The sequence below is a fragment of the Porites lutea genome, chromosome 6, assembly GCF_958299795.1.
Source record: "Porites lutea chromosome 6, jaPorLute2.1, whole genome shotgun sequence".
NCBI classification, from domain to species: Eukaryota; Metazoa; Cnidaria; class Anthozoa; order Scleractinia; family Poritidae; genus Porites; species Porites lutea.
In genome coordinates, this window is record NC_133206.1 from 15,850,167 (window position 1) to 15,864,876 (window position 14,710).

General features: G+C 39.1%; 1 protein-coding gene across 7 annotated transcripts in view; it reads right to left on the reverse strand.

Moving 5' to 3' along the window:
* Positions 1-14,710, reverse strand: part of LOC140941548 (atrial natriuretic peptide receptor 2-like) — a 54,596-nt gene that overhangs the window by 432 nt on the left and 39,454 nt on the right. For all 7 annotated transcript variants that reach the window (XM_073390561.1, XM_073390560.1, XM_073390564.1 and 4 more), the window contains 13 exons: positions 13,819-13,896; positions 12,927-13,028; positions 12,680-12,751; positions 12,021-12,177; positions 10,938-11,090; positions 9,840-10,023; positions 8,696-8,836; positions 8,378-8,501; positions 7,736-7,804; positions 6,796-6,973; positions 5,614-5,712; positions 5,101-5,192; positions 1-2,357 (listed from right to left, as the gene is read on the reverse strand). The exon at positions 1-2,357 is cut by the window's left edge and continues 432 nt beyond it. In XM_073390561.1, coding sequence (XP_073246662.1) covers positions 2,067-2,357; positions 5,101-5,192; positions 5,614-5,712; positions 6,796-6,973; positions 7,736-7,804; positions 8,378-8,501; positions 8,696-8,836; positions 9,840-10,023; positions 10,938-11,090; positions 12,021-12,177; positions 12,680-12,751; positions 12,927-13,028; positions 13,819-13,896 — 1,740 coding nt within the window. In that variant the 3' untranslated portion in view covers positions 1-2,066. The remainder of the gene's footprint in view (positions 2,358-5,100; positions 5,193-5,613; positions 5,713-6,795; positions 6,974-7,735; positions 7,805-8,377; positions 8,502-8,695; positions 8,837-9,839; positions 10,024-10,937; positions 11,091-12,020; positions 12,178-12,679; positions 12,752-12,926; positions 13,029-13,818; positions 13,897-14,710) is intronic.

Below are 14,710 nucleotides of genomic sequence, written 5' to 3' on the forward strand. Positions count from 1 at the left end.
ATCACTACTTAATTTTACAATATTTATGTGCTAATGCACAAGAATTTAATGTAACTAAGGATGCTCCCATGAAATCATTATGCGAGGCCGTTCAGCGATAGGTTGGTTGTGGGAACACTCTAAAATAAGTCATCTCTAGGAAAACAATATAAATCAACGACCGCAAATATGCGACTCTGGATAATAAGATTGCACCTAGGTGCATTGATATTTTATGCAACCCTTTATTCTCGAGTTTTTAAATCTTTGTTGGCTCTCACACAGTGGAGCTGTTTTATGAATCACTTGTCTAAACAATTCAAAATATAAAAAAATAAAATACCTCCTACTAAATCGTTCTACGACTTTTTATTTGTACAATTTTCACGGCGGTGATTAACTCGCTATACTATCCTTTTTATGGCTAAATTATTCACATGTTGAGCACCCCGTGGTTCATCATAAATATTCATCTGATCCAGCAGTTATATAAGGATTTTCGTAGCAATTTTGATCAATCAATTCATTCAATAAACAATTAAAGAAGATCACACCGGGAATAGTCGTTTTGTCTATCTTATAAGGCAGCAGGTACAAGACAGGTCACAAGAGTATAGGTTACCGTGCTACGGTAAATAAACAACACTAAAAATGTCTCCTAGCCCTAATCCAAATCCGAAATAGAGTTTTAGCTTAAGCTTAAGGGCAACTGCTTATCTTGGTTAATGATCAATAGAGCAGTGACTTCCACTGGTGATGTATGGCACTATGTGTTTTGTACCTGCCACTAATAATCAAATTTATTATACATTCAACTCACTATCTCTTTTCTGATTGGCCGAAAGCGTACAGTGAATTGTCGAAATCAGCGCCTGGGACTTCATCAGGCTGCAGATTATACAATAATCATGTCAAGGACAATCAAGGTCACGAGTAATCATGTCATGTATCACCGCGGTGCATGATTTCTAAGTGTAATCACGTCAAGTTTCAGCGCTTTGTGCCTGCCGTCAGTGACGAAGCAAAAAGTTGACTTCCAGGTTTGCTTCGTTGACCAAGCAAGACATCGAAAAATAGTTCAAGACAAGGACTCACGAAAAACAAAAAGGTCGACGAAGGTGGCGAAGGAGCTGTTTGTCGATTAAGCGATAGAGAAAAAACTGAGAGAACCTTTTTACACGTTTAGAAAGAAATCATTAGTTCTACTTACTGTCGTGACCATTTTTTTTTCGCTCAATGTTTAATACAACAATTATTAGATTCACTTTTTGTGATATCCAGAATAATGAAGGTCTCAGTAAGGGTTATCAGCCTCAGCCGATAACCCCTACCTCGACCTTGATTATTCTAGATATCACGAAAACCTCATCCAATAATTGTTTATTATGCGACTTGCCCTAGTCATCGTTCCTCTACATACACGTTCAGCAAGTTATGTATTCCTGAGTTACAAGAACAAACATTAAGTCCATTTTGTCACAGTTTGGTCCTGTGTACTTATTACTGCAGAGAAGCGTTTCACATGCGACCGCTCGCCATATTTGGAGATATCCGATATTCACATCTGGAACACTGACGTTCCTAACAGTCTCCGACGACATTAGCTCAGTGCGGGTGTTGACGCCGTTTGAAACCAACTTCCTCTGGCTTAGGAGTAATCAAATACACAAACAAAAATCAAGTTTGCTTTAAGAAGAAAGGGTAAAATGAGTGTAAAGCTTGCAGCTTTCCCAAGATGCCACGACGACATCCTTAAATTGCTTCACAGGAGACTACAATTTCCCCCCCTTGGTGCTAGGCCATTATATTGCTATGTTTCGAAACAAAAATCGTTTCTAGAAGGCAAGCCTTGAATATGTGACTTAAGCGAGATCTACCAACATTAACTGTCTACGTTATTCTAAATACATGCATGTAAAGACAGAGACAGTTGTAAAGAACTTAGACGATGAGTACAGTGGGCCAGACGATGATACCACAGCAACATCGGAATATTATTTGGATCTAGTGTCCAAACAAGTATGGCAAGTTCGAAAATAGGCTCCAGCCCAACAGACTTGACAGTTCTGAAGAAATAAGTGATGTGATCAAACACTCGTAATAGAGTGATCGTTTGATTTTTTCTTACGGTTGTTTTCCATGCCATCATTGTCAGTCATAACCACTACAGCTTTGGGCAACGCTGGGCTACTGGAGGCTGATTTTAACGATCTTCGCAGACTCGAAGAACGCGTGATACAGGATTCCTCGTTAGTAAGGCATGGGAAAAGATTCATCATCGTCGAACGACGAGCCGATTTCTTTGGAGAACGATGGTGACGAGTTCGTCTTCTATGGGTGTGATCAACCAGCCAATACGTCAACATATTACCCTTTCCCTGTCAAACAAAACAAGCCATAATTTCAAAGAAATGTTTGCTAAATTTTATCACCAGTCGACACAAACTATACACACTCCCCAAGGACCACAAACGAAACAACCCTAATCACTGACCTCACACGCAACCTTAACGATCAAGAAATCAACCTCCTATCCCAGTAAAGGCCCGGCAAGTTTAGACTCTCTCCTGGAGTAAATGAACACACAATCACGAGCATCAGTATTGCATTCTACCGACGACTAGCCAACCAAATACGATGAAAACATTTCCGTGATTCAAACCCTCAAAACTCACATTTCCTCACTTATCCACAAACCCGGCACATCACTGACAGACCAGGGCCGAGTTGTTCAAAGCTGGGTTATGATAACCCAGGGTTAGTACGAGATTTGAATTCAGATTTGAAAGCTTAATGCCGTGTTTAGACTTGAGCGTGCTACCGAGGTATTGGAGTTAACTTACCTAGGTAAATATTTTGCGTGTGTAAACGCCAACTGATACCCTGGTAAACACCGCTCAAGACAATAGAAGGTTAACTAAGGTAAAAGTTCGGTTTACCCTGCGAGCAGGCATGGTTAAGGTCGGTAACCAAGGTTTGGATGACAGATACATCCGCTTGCGGTCGCATAGAATTTCACATCCTGTGGTGTCGGGATTGCGTCACTCTCGTTCGATCACGTTTTCGAGACCAGGTTTTCGACCAGGTTTCCACGTTTGGTTTCGGTCCACAACAAAATTTCCGTTTAATAGAGTTTCGAACCAGAATTGGTTTCTCGGCCACGACCACGCACGTCTATCGCGCCTTGTTTTGCGAAGGGCAATTTGTAGCAGAATTAATCACTTTCGCCTCGACCTCCTTAGGTGCTGCAAAAGTAAGAGATGCTGCAATCTCGATTCCTGGGTTTGCTGATCAAGAACAAGAAAATAAAACGCGAGGACTACAAGAGCCACAGTTTCCCTTTTAAATGCGAGCATTTTATGCGTGGATTTAGAATTTGCCGCCAATGCGATTAGGTTGTGATTGATGACAGATTTACCTTAGTTATCTGAGCCCGTATAAACACTGTACAAATGTACCAGGGTTTAGTCAGTTAATGTTTACCTTAGTAAACGCTTGAGTGTAAACACAGCATAAAAAGCATTTCCGTTTTAATTCTTTTTGTCTACAAGTTGATGATTGGAAGCTCTAAAAATAACAGAGAAAATTATCCGAGAAAATGCTTTTGAACACAAGAAAAAGAAACAAAGGTTAAATTTAACCCGGGTTAAGCGCTAATCGGCGTTCGAACAACTGGGCCCAGAGTCTAAAGAAGAACTTGAAAGCAAGTTGCAGAGGATCCATCTCCTTCAAAGATCTAGTTTCCGCCAAAAAGAGGGCCTACCCATGGGTTCTAGCATTTCAGGCATACAGGCCATCTTTTCATGGACAAACTTGAAACCATCACCCTCTCCTCACACCAGTAATGATAAGCCCTTACAGGAGGTATGTTTGACGACATTTATCTCCAAATGGCTAATGAAGAAATGGCAGACCACTTCCACCATACAATGAACAATGTGCACCCTTAATTGAAATTTGAAATGGAAAAATTAGAAAGAACACCGAATAGCCTGTCACTTTCACTACTCGATTTCACCATATCCAAGGATGGCAACAGCTCTTTTGAATTCTAGAAAAAAAGTTATTTGTCCAGTATCAATCAGCTATACCCATGAAATCCAAAATCAACTTCATTCGCAACGAGCGGAAACGCATCGAGGACAGGTGCTCCTCACAGATATCAGCAATGCAGCACCTAAACACATTCCATGACATCCTCCGCATAACGGTTATCCAGAGAGCAGTATAGAGTAAACAAAATGTCCACAGAGTCCTCAAAGAAACCCTCAACCTTCCAATACGGAAGGGTCATACCTTAAGATTCCGATTTCAGAACGAGTCCCAGTACGCATTGCCCACAAATCCTACACCCTTAGCCGAGCTCTATCTCACAACACCATGGAGCGCGCATGCACTAGAGACAAGTGCCCCATCTCCAGCACCAAATTGTGTTTACGAAGAAACGGAGTACCAGATCACGTGTAACAGCTGCAATCAGCAATACATGGGTAGCACGACACGCTTAATCCACGATCGCATAAAAGAACACCTCAATAATTAAAACTCCTCTTTGAAAAACATATCTATTCCTACCAGAACAATGACTATAAAGGCATCGAAGTCAAGATTATTTAGAATGAAAACGACCCTATGCGAGGCATTTTACATAAGTACAAGCCTACCTTCAATTCCCGTGAGGAATGTAGCGAATTTGCAGACCTTTTTTTTAGGGTTTTTTGGTGTTTTTAGAGACTATTTATATGTATTTTAAGAGACCCTTGTCTAGAGACACTCGGTCATTAGACCATTGTACTCTATTCAATTTTTATTTCTGTACCTTTCAAACAGACTTCTGCATTATTGTCACGCTTTTACACATTTTACCTCACACCAGTTTTGTATATATATATAGCTCCACGCCGAATATTTTCTCATCCCTGATGATGCCGTCGATCGGCGAAAGCTTTGATTTTTATCTTTTTTTTAAAACGGACAGCAGTTTAAGGCCACATTTGAACATATTAATTTTTATCGCTAGTGTATTTTCAGAAACGATAACTTTTGAATTTGATAAATTATAACCACCCAAATTCACAGTGTCCCCAGGATTTACGTTAAAGACGATAAGTACGTCCTCACCTTAATGCATATTTGACCTCTCTCCTCAATTATAAAACCTCCCAGTGAATCTAGAATTGTCTTTGTAGCTTCACTTATGTGAATTCTAAGGCCTAAAATACAGCAAAACAAATGACAATAAACGAAAGACAGAAGAAAGAAAGGCGTCAAGGTTTTGGAAAAAGACTTCAGAGCGATTAAATACTGCCGATTACATATATCTTTGAAGGAGAAGGGTCCTATGACCAATCATGACCTTTCCAAAGGAAAAGGGCTTTACTCAGCTCAATATAAAACCAAATTTAACATATTACTTACTTCTTATTTACATCTTATTCTATACCCAACACCTAGACCTATAAACAGGAGTGTCTTACCAGGTTCAGATTGAAACACTTCAGTTTGCGTTTATACTCTAACGTAATTCGCGGGGCAGCCGGCCTTGTCAAAACGCATAACCAACTTGCTATCAAGGCAGTTACTTGTAATGTCACTGGAAAAATTATCATTAGTTCAGAACAAGCTGACCCTTACCCTCTCCATTAGATTCCATTCTGGACGCAGTATTTACTGTGTCGCCGAACAAACAGTAACGAGGCATAGTGTTGCCGACCACGCCCGCAACGACTGGACCTGAGTAGAAGACAATAACAAAATAGAGACAGCAGAATATTCGACCACGGGGAGGTGGGCGAAGGTAAAAGAGGAAAAAGAAGTGAAAGTTTGTTTTGGTAAACTGACGTAAGACATGAAGCGTGATGAAGGACAAGGCAAAAACTAACTCCACAAGCAGATACTTTAGCAAACGAGGCAATTTGATTTAACGACAAGCGTAAAAACAGTAGGAAGTGTTAAACGTGGAGAAATGAGCACAACTGTTTCGTTCCGTTTAAATTGACCCACGGTTTTGTTAGGTTGGGATGCTTAGCTTTTTAAAATTATTTCTGCAGAACCAATTAACAAAGAAATGTTGTTTTAAGAAACATGGTCACATTGTTCAAAGACGGGCTACCTTATTATTATGAGATGTCAAACCAATTCGTTTTTAATTGATGACAGTCAACAAATTTATGCAATGGAGCGGGGTAATTTGGGAGTGTATATAACAGCACCATTCAGGGGAATATTGAAATTAAGACCAGCCTACAAACATGATTAAAGTTAAACCACCATTAAGTGGCCACCCTCGGGGTTCCAGCAAGTGGACTCTTAATAGAGGTTGGCAGCTCAGTGAGGTTTGTCACAGATTAGCATAATCTTTAGCCGAAACATCACTTTATTTTGTAACAAACATGCGAAGGGAGAAGCATTACTAGTCCACAATCGGTCATCAACTGGCTTTTTTATATTACGGACTGTGTTTTCCTTCACTATGTTCTTGAAATGAAGCCAAACTAAGTATATCAATCTCTTGATATATACATATATATATATATATATATATATATATATATATATATATATATATATATATATATATATATATATATATATATCAATCGCTTAATAGAGGTAACAACAATGGGAGAACTCTGGTTGGGACAGCATAAAGGTGGCAGCGGTCACTTAATAGAGGTGGCCGCTAAATAGAGGTTTAATTTTCCATTCTTTTTTTACAATTATTTCGGAACTTTAATTACTTGCCGCTCAATAGAGGGTGGCCGCTTAATAGAGATTCAACTGTATGTGTGTATCTAAACAGTTCGCTTCACCTACCGCTGTGGATACCAGTTCGAAGATTAAGTTTGTAATCTGGTTTGTGACGAACGACAAAGTCCTTTTTGGCAGCGTCTAGCAAATGTAATGCCATCATTGATATTTCCTCTGCATGGTTAGGTCCAATTCTAATAGGCAAACCAGAGACCACCATGTACGCGTCACCAATTGTTTCAACCTAAAATTTCAAAAAAAAGAAATTAGTGGCGGGATAACATACGATACGAATACGATAGATTAGGGTGGATAAAGCTGTTTTATTCCTTAATTGAAATTGAAAATATGTACTGTTCTACAGTTTTCTTTACCATTAAAGCACCACAAGATAGCACGGCATAGTATTCTGAATCGTCAAATCTCAGACGGAATTTCACAAACTGAGCCCTTATACGCAGCAACACATAATAGAAACTGGAGGCTCCAGCGTCGCTTTATCACGTTGCTAATCAATCGCTTATTTAATAATGATAATAATAAGAAGAATACTACTTTAATTATCCTCTCTCCTTATGGGGCTTTCAGGGATAATGAAACAAATAATGGAACACATGGAATATAACATGGTGAAAAATTCCAACTGGTAGGAGGCGAACCAGTTGGTTATTTACGAGCGTGGCCGAGGATTTGAACTCAGGACTACCGAGAACAAATCCACCTAGGGGCAACGGCGGAACTTGAACTCGGAGCCTCGGGATTACAAGTCCAGCGCTCTAACCGCTCGGCTACGCTGGCTCCGTTACCACGTTACATACTTCCCAACCATATCTATCATTACTATTTTAGTGTCTCTACCCGCAATATTTAGAAATTCCTGTTACGAAAGAAACAAGATACTAGCTGACCTACATCGTGAAAATGCAACCTCACCAAGAAGAAACAGGTAAATGAAGTGAAAGGCTTTAGCTGAGTAGTTTGTCTTTACGTAATCAATGTGACGTACCTTGTATACGCGATACTCGCTTATGATGTCATCGAACAAAGTGTATAGGTCATTAAGAAGAGTCACAACCTGGCAAATGCAAATTCAGATAATTGTCTCGTTTGCGCAAATTAGCATGTTAGTGGAGTGGAACTGTGACCAATGCATAGGATTGGTCGGGATTAAGATTGCTTTGAAACCATTATTATCACCACCACATCATAGGCGCCACAAGGCAAGAAAGGAATACCCAATGAGACATGAACAAGACGATCAGTTGAGAAATGACTACAAGGGTTAGAGCTAGGATCCTGGGCTTCCAATCGTTGTCGCTGATGTTGACGTTGTTGCTGTTGCTGATGCTGCTAATGTTGTTGCTGCTGTTGTTGTTGTTGTTGTTGTTGTTGTTGTTGATGATGATGCTGATGCTGATGTTTATGATGATGATGACGACGACGCAATGACGACGACGATGATGATGATGATGATGATGATGATGCACATGATCATGATGATGACGAAAGGACAGAAAATGACTGGCCTCTTCAAGGGACAAATAGAAAGCCTCATAGTAACAAAGAAGGACAACATAATAAAGGTAGACATTGGTGATGTTTCATTAAATAAAAAAAACCAACGTACAAGTGTCAAATATCCAAATACCTGCATAGGTGTACTCTCCGAGGAGAGTTCCGTAAATCCCACAATATCGCTAAAGTAGATGGACACTTCATCGAAGTTTTCTGCCTCAACACTCTTTCCCTTTTTTAGTTGTTCTGCAACTGGCCTTTTTAAGGAACAAAACAAAAAGTTTAACTGTTAGACTTTAACGAGCAAACAAAAAAAAAAACTGCTAGCGATGGCATTAACAACATAACATTGATCTTTTAATCTTAATGTCAGAAGACGGAACTTCATGAATTTAATGATTACTATAAACTTTAACCCATTACACAAACAAAAGATAAAAGCAAACAATACCGTGGTAGTATTTTGTAAAGAAGCTCTTCAGTTTCCCTTTTTGCCTCTATCAGTTGTCCCGTCTTTTCAGCCACGATGTCTTCTAGATTATCCGCATAATTCATCATCATATGAATCATGCTCTCGAAAATATTGGTCCTCCTAGTAAAAGAAAACAAGAGGCTAAAATAGCTATAGAGTCATATTGTCAACAAAACGATGTTTGCATTCATAACCAGCGTCCGTCCCTCCGTTTAGCAGTGAGGAGCGAGGAGAGATCGGGCTGTATTGATGGTTTGCACGTGACGTCCGGACGGTCATGATGTTGGTCAAGAACAAAAGCATTTCTTTCCTCTGGGAACTAATTAAAACTCTTTTTCCTTTGTAAATTCTTCGAGAAAAAATTATACTGTATTGTTTTGACCCCCAACATGGCCGCCTTAGCTCGCCTTGTCAGTTGGGTTGCAAACCAAGAATTCGCAGGCTAACCGACATCTTGTTATTTTAAGGGGCTGTGTCACGGCTGTCTTAATCATTTTGTTAATTAAGAAATGCAACTACGCGTCCCTGTTGGCTATGGAACTTAGAAACTACCACTAAATGACAAGACCACAGCTTCGAGTCAAACAAATATGTCTCCCACACATCATATCAAACGTTACAAACATTAAAAGTGAATTTTGAAAAACTGTTAGGCTAACAACATGTTTTCAAAAACAACAATTGTAATCCGTTTCAATCTTCTTCAAGTTTTGTCCATCCGTGCCTCCTTTTGTATTTACTGTGTTATTTGTCGCTTCTTTTAATGTTTTGAGGGCTCATTTTTATGCTTCACTCAACTTGGAGGCAGTTGCCACCTTTTACGTTTCGATAAATTTCGTGACACAGCTCCTTTAAAAGCGACCTTATTCGGCCCTTCGGTATATCAAGGCTTCACTGTTGTCTAATACCTACAGCTGAGCTTGTAACATGAATAAGTCACTAATCAATAAATCAATCAACAAGGAAACCGTGTCTTAAACACCGTCTCTACATGCAAAAGTCAAAAGTTCCCATAAAAATAAAATTTCAACCAGAGTGTACCCCGAAAACTGCTCTTGCGTCGGCAATACATTGTATAACCTAGAGAGTGAAACGTATTAACACCTTGCATATTAAAACTCACATTCCTTTATTTACAATTGTCCTTTGGATTCGTCTTTTGATCTCGGTAAAATCAGGCCGGCTGTCCGGGTCTTCTTCCCAACAGTTTTTCATCAGATCTCTTAGCTCGTCCAGCTCATTAATGAAACTGTGGACAGTAGGACGGAAAAGAGGCACTTCCGCTCTTGCGACTCTTTTGATAATTTCTTGAATGCAACAGAGAAAAAGGTTGGAGTTTTATTGTTTATTCTTACCATCATCGTTTCACTAACACTGTACATCGCAACGTGAAAGATTCAAAAAGAAGAGGTAGAAGAGAAGGGATACACATCATACAAGTACACTGTTTACAGGTGGCCATTACGAATGCTGAAGGAGGATCATGAGGTTATCCCTATGAAGATTAAGATTAAGATTATCCTATTAAGATCTCTCCTTATAGATAATCCACCCAGCCTAAGAAAGGTTGGCCACACCACCGGGGTCTACGTTCCCTACTCTTTGCGAACAGTGGTGCATGTGGGTTCCTTTACGTCCCATAAGAACCAGCTAAGTGAAATTGCTATGACACAGGACCTACGTTTCAAAGACAGCACTTTCCTCTCAGTTATTTGAGGACCCTGAGGGTTGGACCGGCCAGGGTTTGAGCCCGCTACCTCCCGCTCAGCACGCCGGCGCTCTCCCAACTGAGCCTACCAGGCAGCAGTTAGATGGGATGGGATCATAACGTCAAGGAATGGACGGGTATGGAGAAAAACAGAGAAAAGGGAATGATGGAGGAAGCAAATTTAGAAAAGGTGGTGTTCAACTAATGGTAAAGCAGCCGCAAGTATTTTGAGGAAACAATGGGCGATACTATCGCTGTACCACACAAGTATATTTCATTAAATGGCCACAATTTAGAATTTCACTCACTGACTTAAAATTAAAACTCTCTTGTGCAAGATAATAAACAGTACGACATGAACGTACTGCTCAGGAAGCTTCCACTACAATGGCCATACTTGAGAATTTCATGAACCGACTAAACAATTAGAACTCACTCGGCTTGTACAGCGTATTCCAAAACCATTATAACCTGTTAGGCCGTTCTGGATGCAATGAAAGAAAGTACTCTTACCATCGTGACTTATATTTATGTTACTGCTGTAGGGTCCTTTTCTTGTATGGAACTCTTGAAGAATAATGGCAAAGCTATACACGTCTCCCTTCTGTGTTCCCCTTGACGGTCGATTAGAATCTCGGAGAAGTTCTGGGGCAGTCCAGAGCAAGTCTAAAAATTTAAAGCACAAACTTCACAAAATAACACTTATTAGTAGATTGTTTGCATTGAACTCAAGATATAGTTAAAGTCACAAACACAAGTAGACATCGCTCCACATTTCAACAAATTTTACATCTAACATAATATTGTCTTTCTATCTTCTTAGACTTGCAAATAAAAAAGTCGGCAATTGCATTGTGTCCAACGGAGATTTGTGATCTGTGCAGCAAAATCCTGTACTGCGGTTGAACAAGACAGGCGAAAAGATGGAAGCTCATTAAAACTAATAAAGTACGTCACTTTGTAGCTCGGAATTACATCGTGCCTAAAGAAACTGATACTTTGCAGAATGCATGTCCGTCACTGTTTTTGGTTCATCCGATGATGAACTCGTGGCCGATGAAATAGACCTTGTCACGGTTTTCGACGCCATCTTGACGAGTAGGCAAATGCGTGAGAAATTACAGTGTTTGTATGAGAATCTAATGCCGAATAATTTTACGTAAAACGGCTCCTCTGAAAAAAATATGATTTGTAAACTAAAGCTTCATTCCTAAGGATTCTAATGAAAAAAATTAAGGGAGTTACATGCAACAGAAGAACTAGAACCACTTTTTTAAATTTTCTATACATTTGTCTTTAAGAAAGTCCCGGGAAAATTACAGACAAATATATGGAAAATCTAAAGCAAGCCTCTGGAGAAATTTAAGCACAGGTACGCCCCCAAAATTGTTTAAGACAATCCTTTGCTTTGTAGCTTTAGTTTACAACTGATATTTTCTTCAGAACAGCCGTTTTATGGAAATTATTCGACTTTAGATTCTCATACAAACACTGCAATTTCCAACTCGTTTGCCTACTCGTCAAGATGGCGTCGAAAACCGTGACAAGGTCTATACAACTTATGAACCGTTATCATAATACCTGCATTTTTCTTACCTCCGCTGCTTGATTTTTCATGCAAATTACACTTGGCTTGGAAAGCTGATAGTCCGTAATCAGCAATTTTTAAAGTCCACCGACTGTCAATCAAGCAGTTAGTAGATTTAAGATGACCATGCGACTTGATTTCTGAGGAATGCAAATATACCATTCCCTGTTGAAATAAAGCAAAGTTAGAAACATACTAAAAACATTGGGCAAATAGCCAACACGACAAAATCCACCGAGGTTCGATAACCAGTGCAACGAGATCAAACACTAAAGTTCTAACTTTTTTCAGTGTAAGCGCCCGAGATCGAAACAAAAAAATTGTGATTCGAAACATGGCGATTCCAAAACTGTAAGCCAAATGTACGTCGAATAGTTTTCCACAGGGCAGATAGTGTAAAAAGGACCAAAATTAAATACTGACTGAAAGTCAATCCGAAGGTAAAGGGGTATTGGATCATTAATGGGGATCAGAAACAATAACAGACTGATTAGCCTTTTTTTTTACGGTTGCAGAATTGCATTGCCGTATCATCCTCAGATCTTACGCTATACAGGAAATGACGTTCGCACCAGTAGCAGCAAGACGGCCTATACATGAATACAGTCAGCTTAGATGCCATATGTTGACTCTGTCAACATATGCACTTCGCGACTAACTTTCTCACCTTTGCAATGTCTGAAAGTAAAGACGTAACGAACGTTTTATCAAGCCTTACGTCAGAACAAGCCAAAAAGTCCTACAAAAAATAAATAAGTATTGAATAAATAAATAAATAAATAAATAACTAAGAATAAAAAGAAAAAAAAGCAAAAGTACTCCAAATACATGTATTTGTTTTCTCGAGCAGGCGTTATATCAGTCAATAGTACAGCAACAACAGTGGAAATAACGAAGTTGAAAATGCTATTTACCTTCAGAGTTTTTGGACAAAATACAGAAACAAAGCAGATGTTTGGAGGATCAACTGTGGCTCCAAAAAACTGAACGAGATTCTCATGACGAAGGTCCCGCATCTGAAAATAATAACAACAAATTGCTATTAACACCAATACCACAAGAAGTTGGTCTTTTACAACTTTTTGCGCCAAATTATTATACGAAAACAATGAAACACACTTTCATCGTTATTAGCGTCTACAATATCAGAACAGATAAGACCTTGGTGTCTCTTCTAAAATAAGCTTGCTTATCGAGACATAAAACTTATGTGTGGGTGACAATTTTTGTACCGGCACTTGAAACGCCTTCGTCTTACTGCATGATAGGGCTCTGCAACTCACAGACAGTGACTGAAGCTTTCAAGAGGGAGAAAACTTTTTAGGGAGGTTTCCGTCGCGTCCTTAAGAAGTCTACTACAGCGGCCAGAAATAAGAAAGCCCAAAAATGACGCAATGCGCATACTTGGAAATGACCTTTCGCCGGAGCGCCAAATCGTCTTGTGGCGTAATCGCTAATACGTGAGTATAGAAGTCGACCATTCTCCTTTTTTTTTTACAATCACTGGTTTTAAAACTATCAAAGATTGTTTTTCATTTTAACAAGAAAGTATTTGACGCTTCTGTTTTTCCAGCAATTACTTATTTCACTTATTTTCTCAGTTGAAAATCTTATCCTCAACCGGGGTCAAACACTGCGCACAAGTCTTACAACAAATCTATTGTATTTATTGACATACTCTCCCCAGGACTCCGTATCCACGACCGATGTAATAGAGGTCGCCGTAACGATTTGCTTAAAGTCCCTATTCATTCGAAAGTTAAACTCTTAAGAGTTAACTTATACTCAGTCCCTTATACCAAGTACCTGTTTAAGTTCCATAAGAATGTTTTTTGTTGGGTCAATCGCCTTTGTACCCACTTGCTTCACAGTAACTTTGTGTCCCTAAAAATACAACCGCGATAAAGATGTTCATTGTTTAAGCTTATTTTTAGCAGTTATTTGTTCAGGCTCTATTTAGCACCAAGGTTTTTAATACAAACCAGTAGCAATATAAAACTTCCATTAATAGGCAGAGGGAAGAAATATCGAACTACCAGAACTGAGATGTCGGCCGGATTATATTTATTTTCACGACTTCGTCATCAGTTTACCTAAATTTTTATCTAACAGAAAAAGGAAAATCTTTCAGTTCAAAGTTTTAAATGATCTTAGATAATTTTTAAACACTAAGGTTCTTACTGGAGAGATTGAATCTAACCTAAAACGGAATGAACGATACAGTTGGCAGAAGAAATAAAAAAAAATCAAAAATTTCAGTCTATATGTCCATTTCCTTCACAGGTATGATGACGTCATTTTCTCATTAGATTAACTTGGATATTCTCGATCTCAGAGGCAGAGCAGGCGTATTTGTTTGTTTGTTTGCTTTTGTTCTCGCTTTTTTTTGTCTTTTGTTTTTGTTTTGTGTTGTTTTTTTTCTTGTGTTTAATTTTTGTTTTGTTTTTAGTTTTTGCTTTGTTTTGTTTTTTGACAAAAGCGCAGAGTTACATTGATCGCGTCCGCCCATGAACCTCTCCATTGGAGTTATTTTTTGACTCATTCCAACTATCTGTCAGTTTCAGCGTCCAAGATGTCGGGAGAACAGTATCATCGTTCACACCGCAAAATACGCCGGCTTTGCAGGCTACCTCAGTCGCCAGCTTAATGCGATGTGACATAGGAAATAACACAATCATGAATAGTTTAGACACATTAT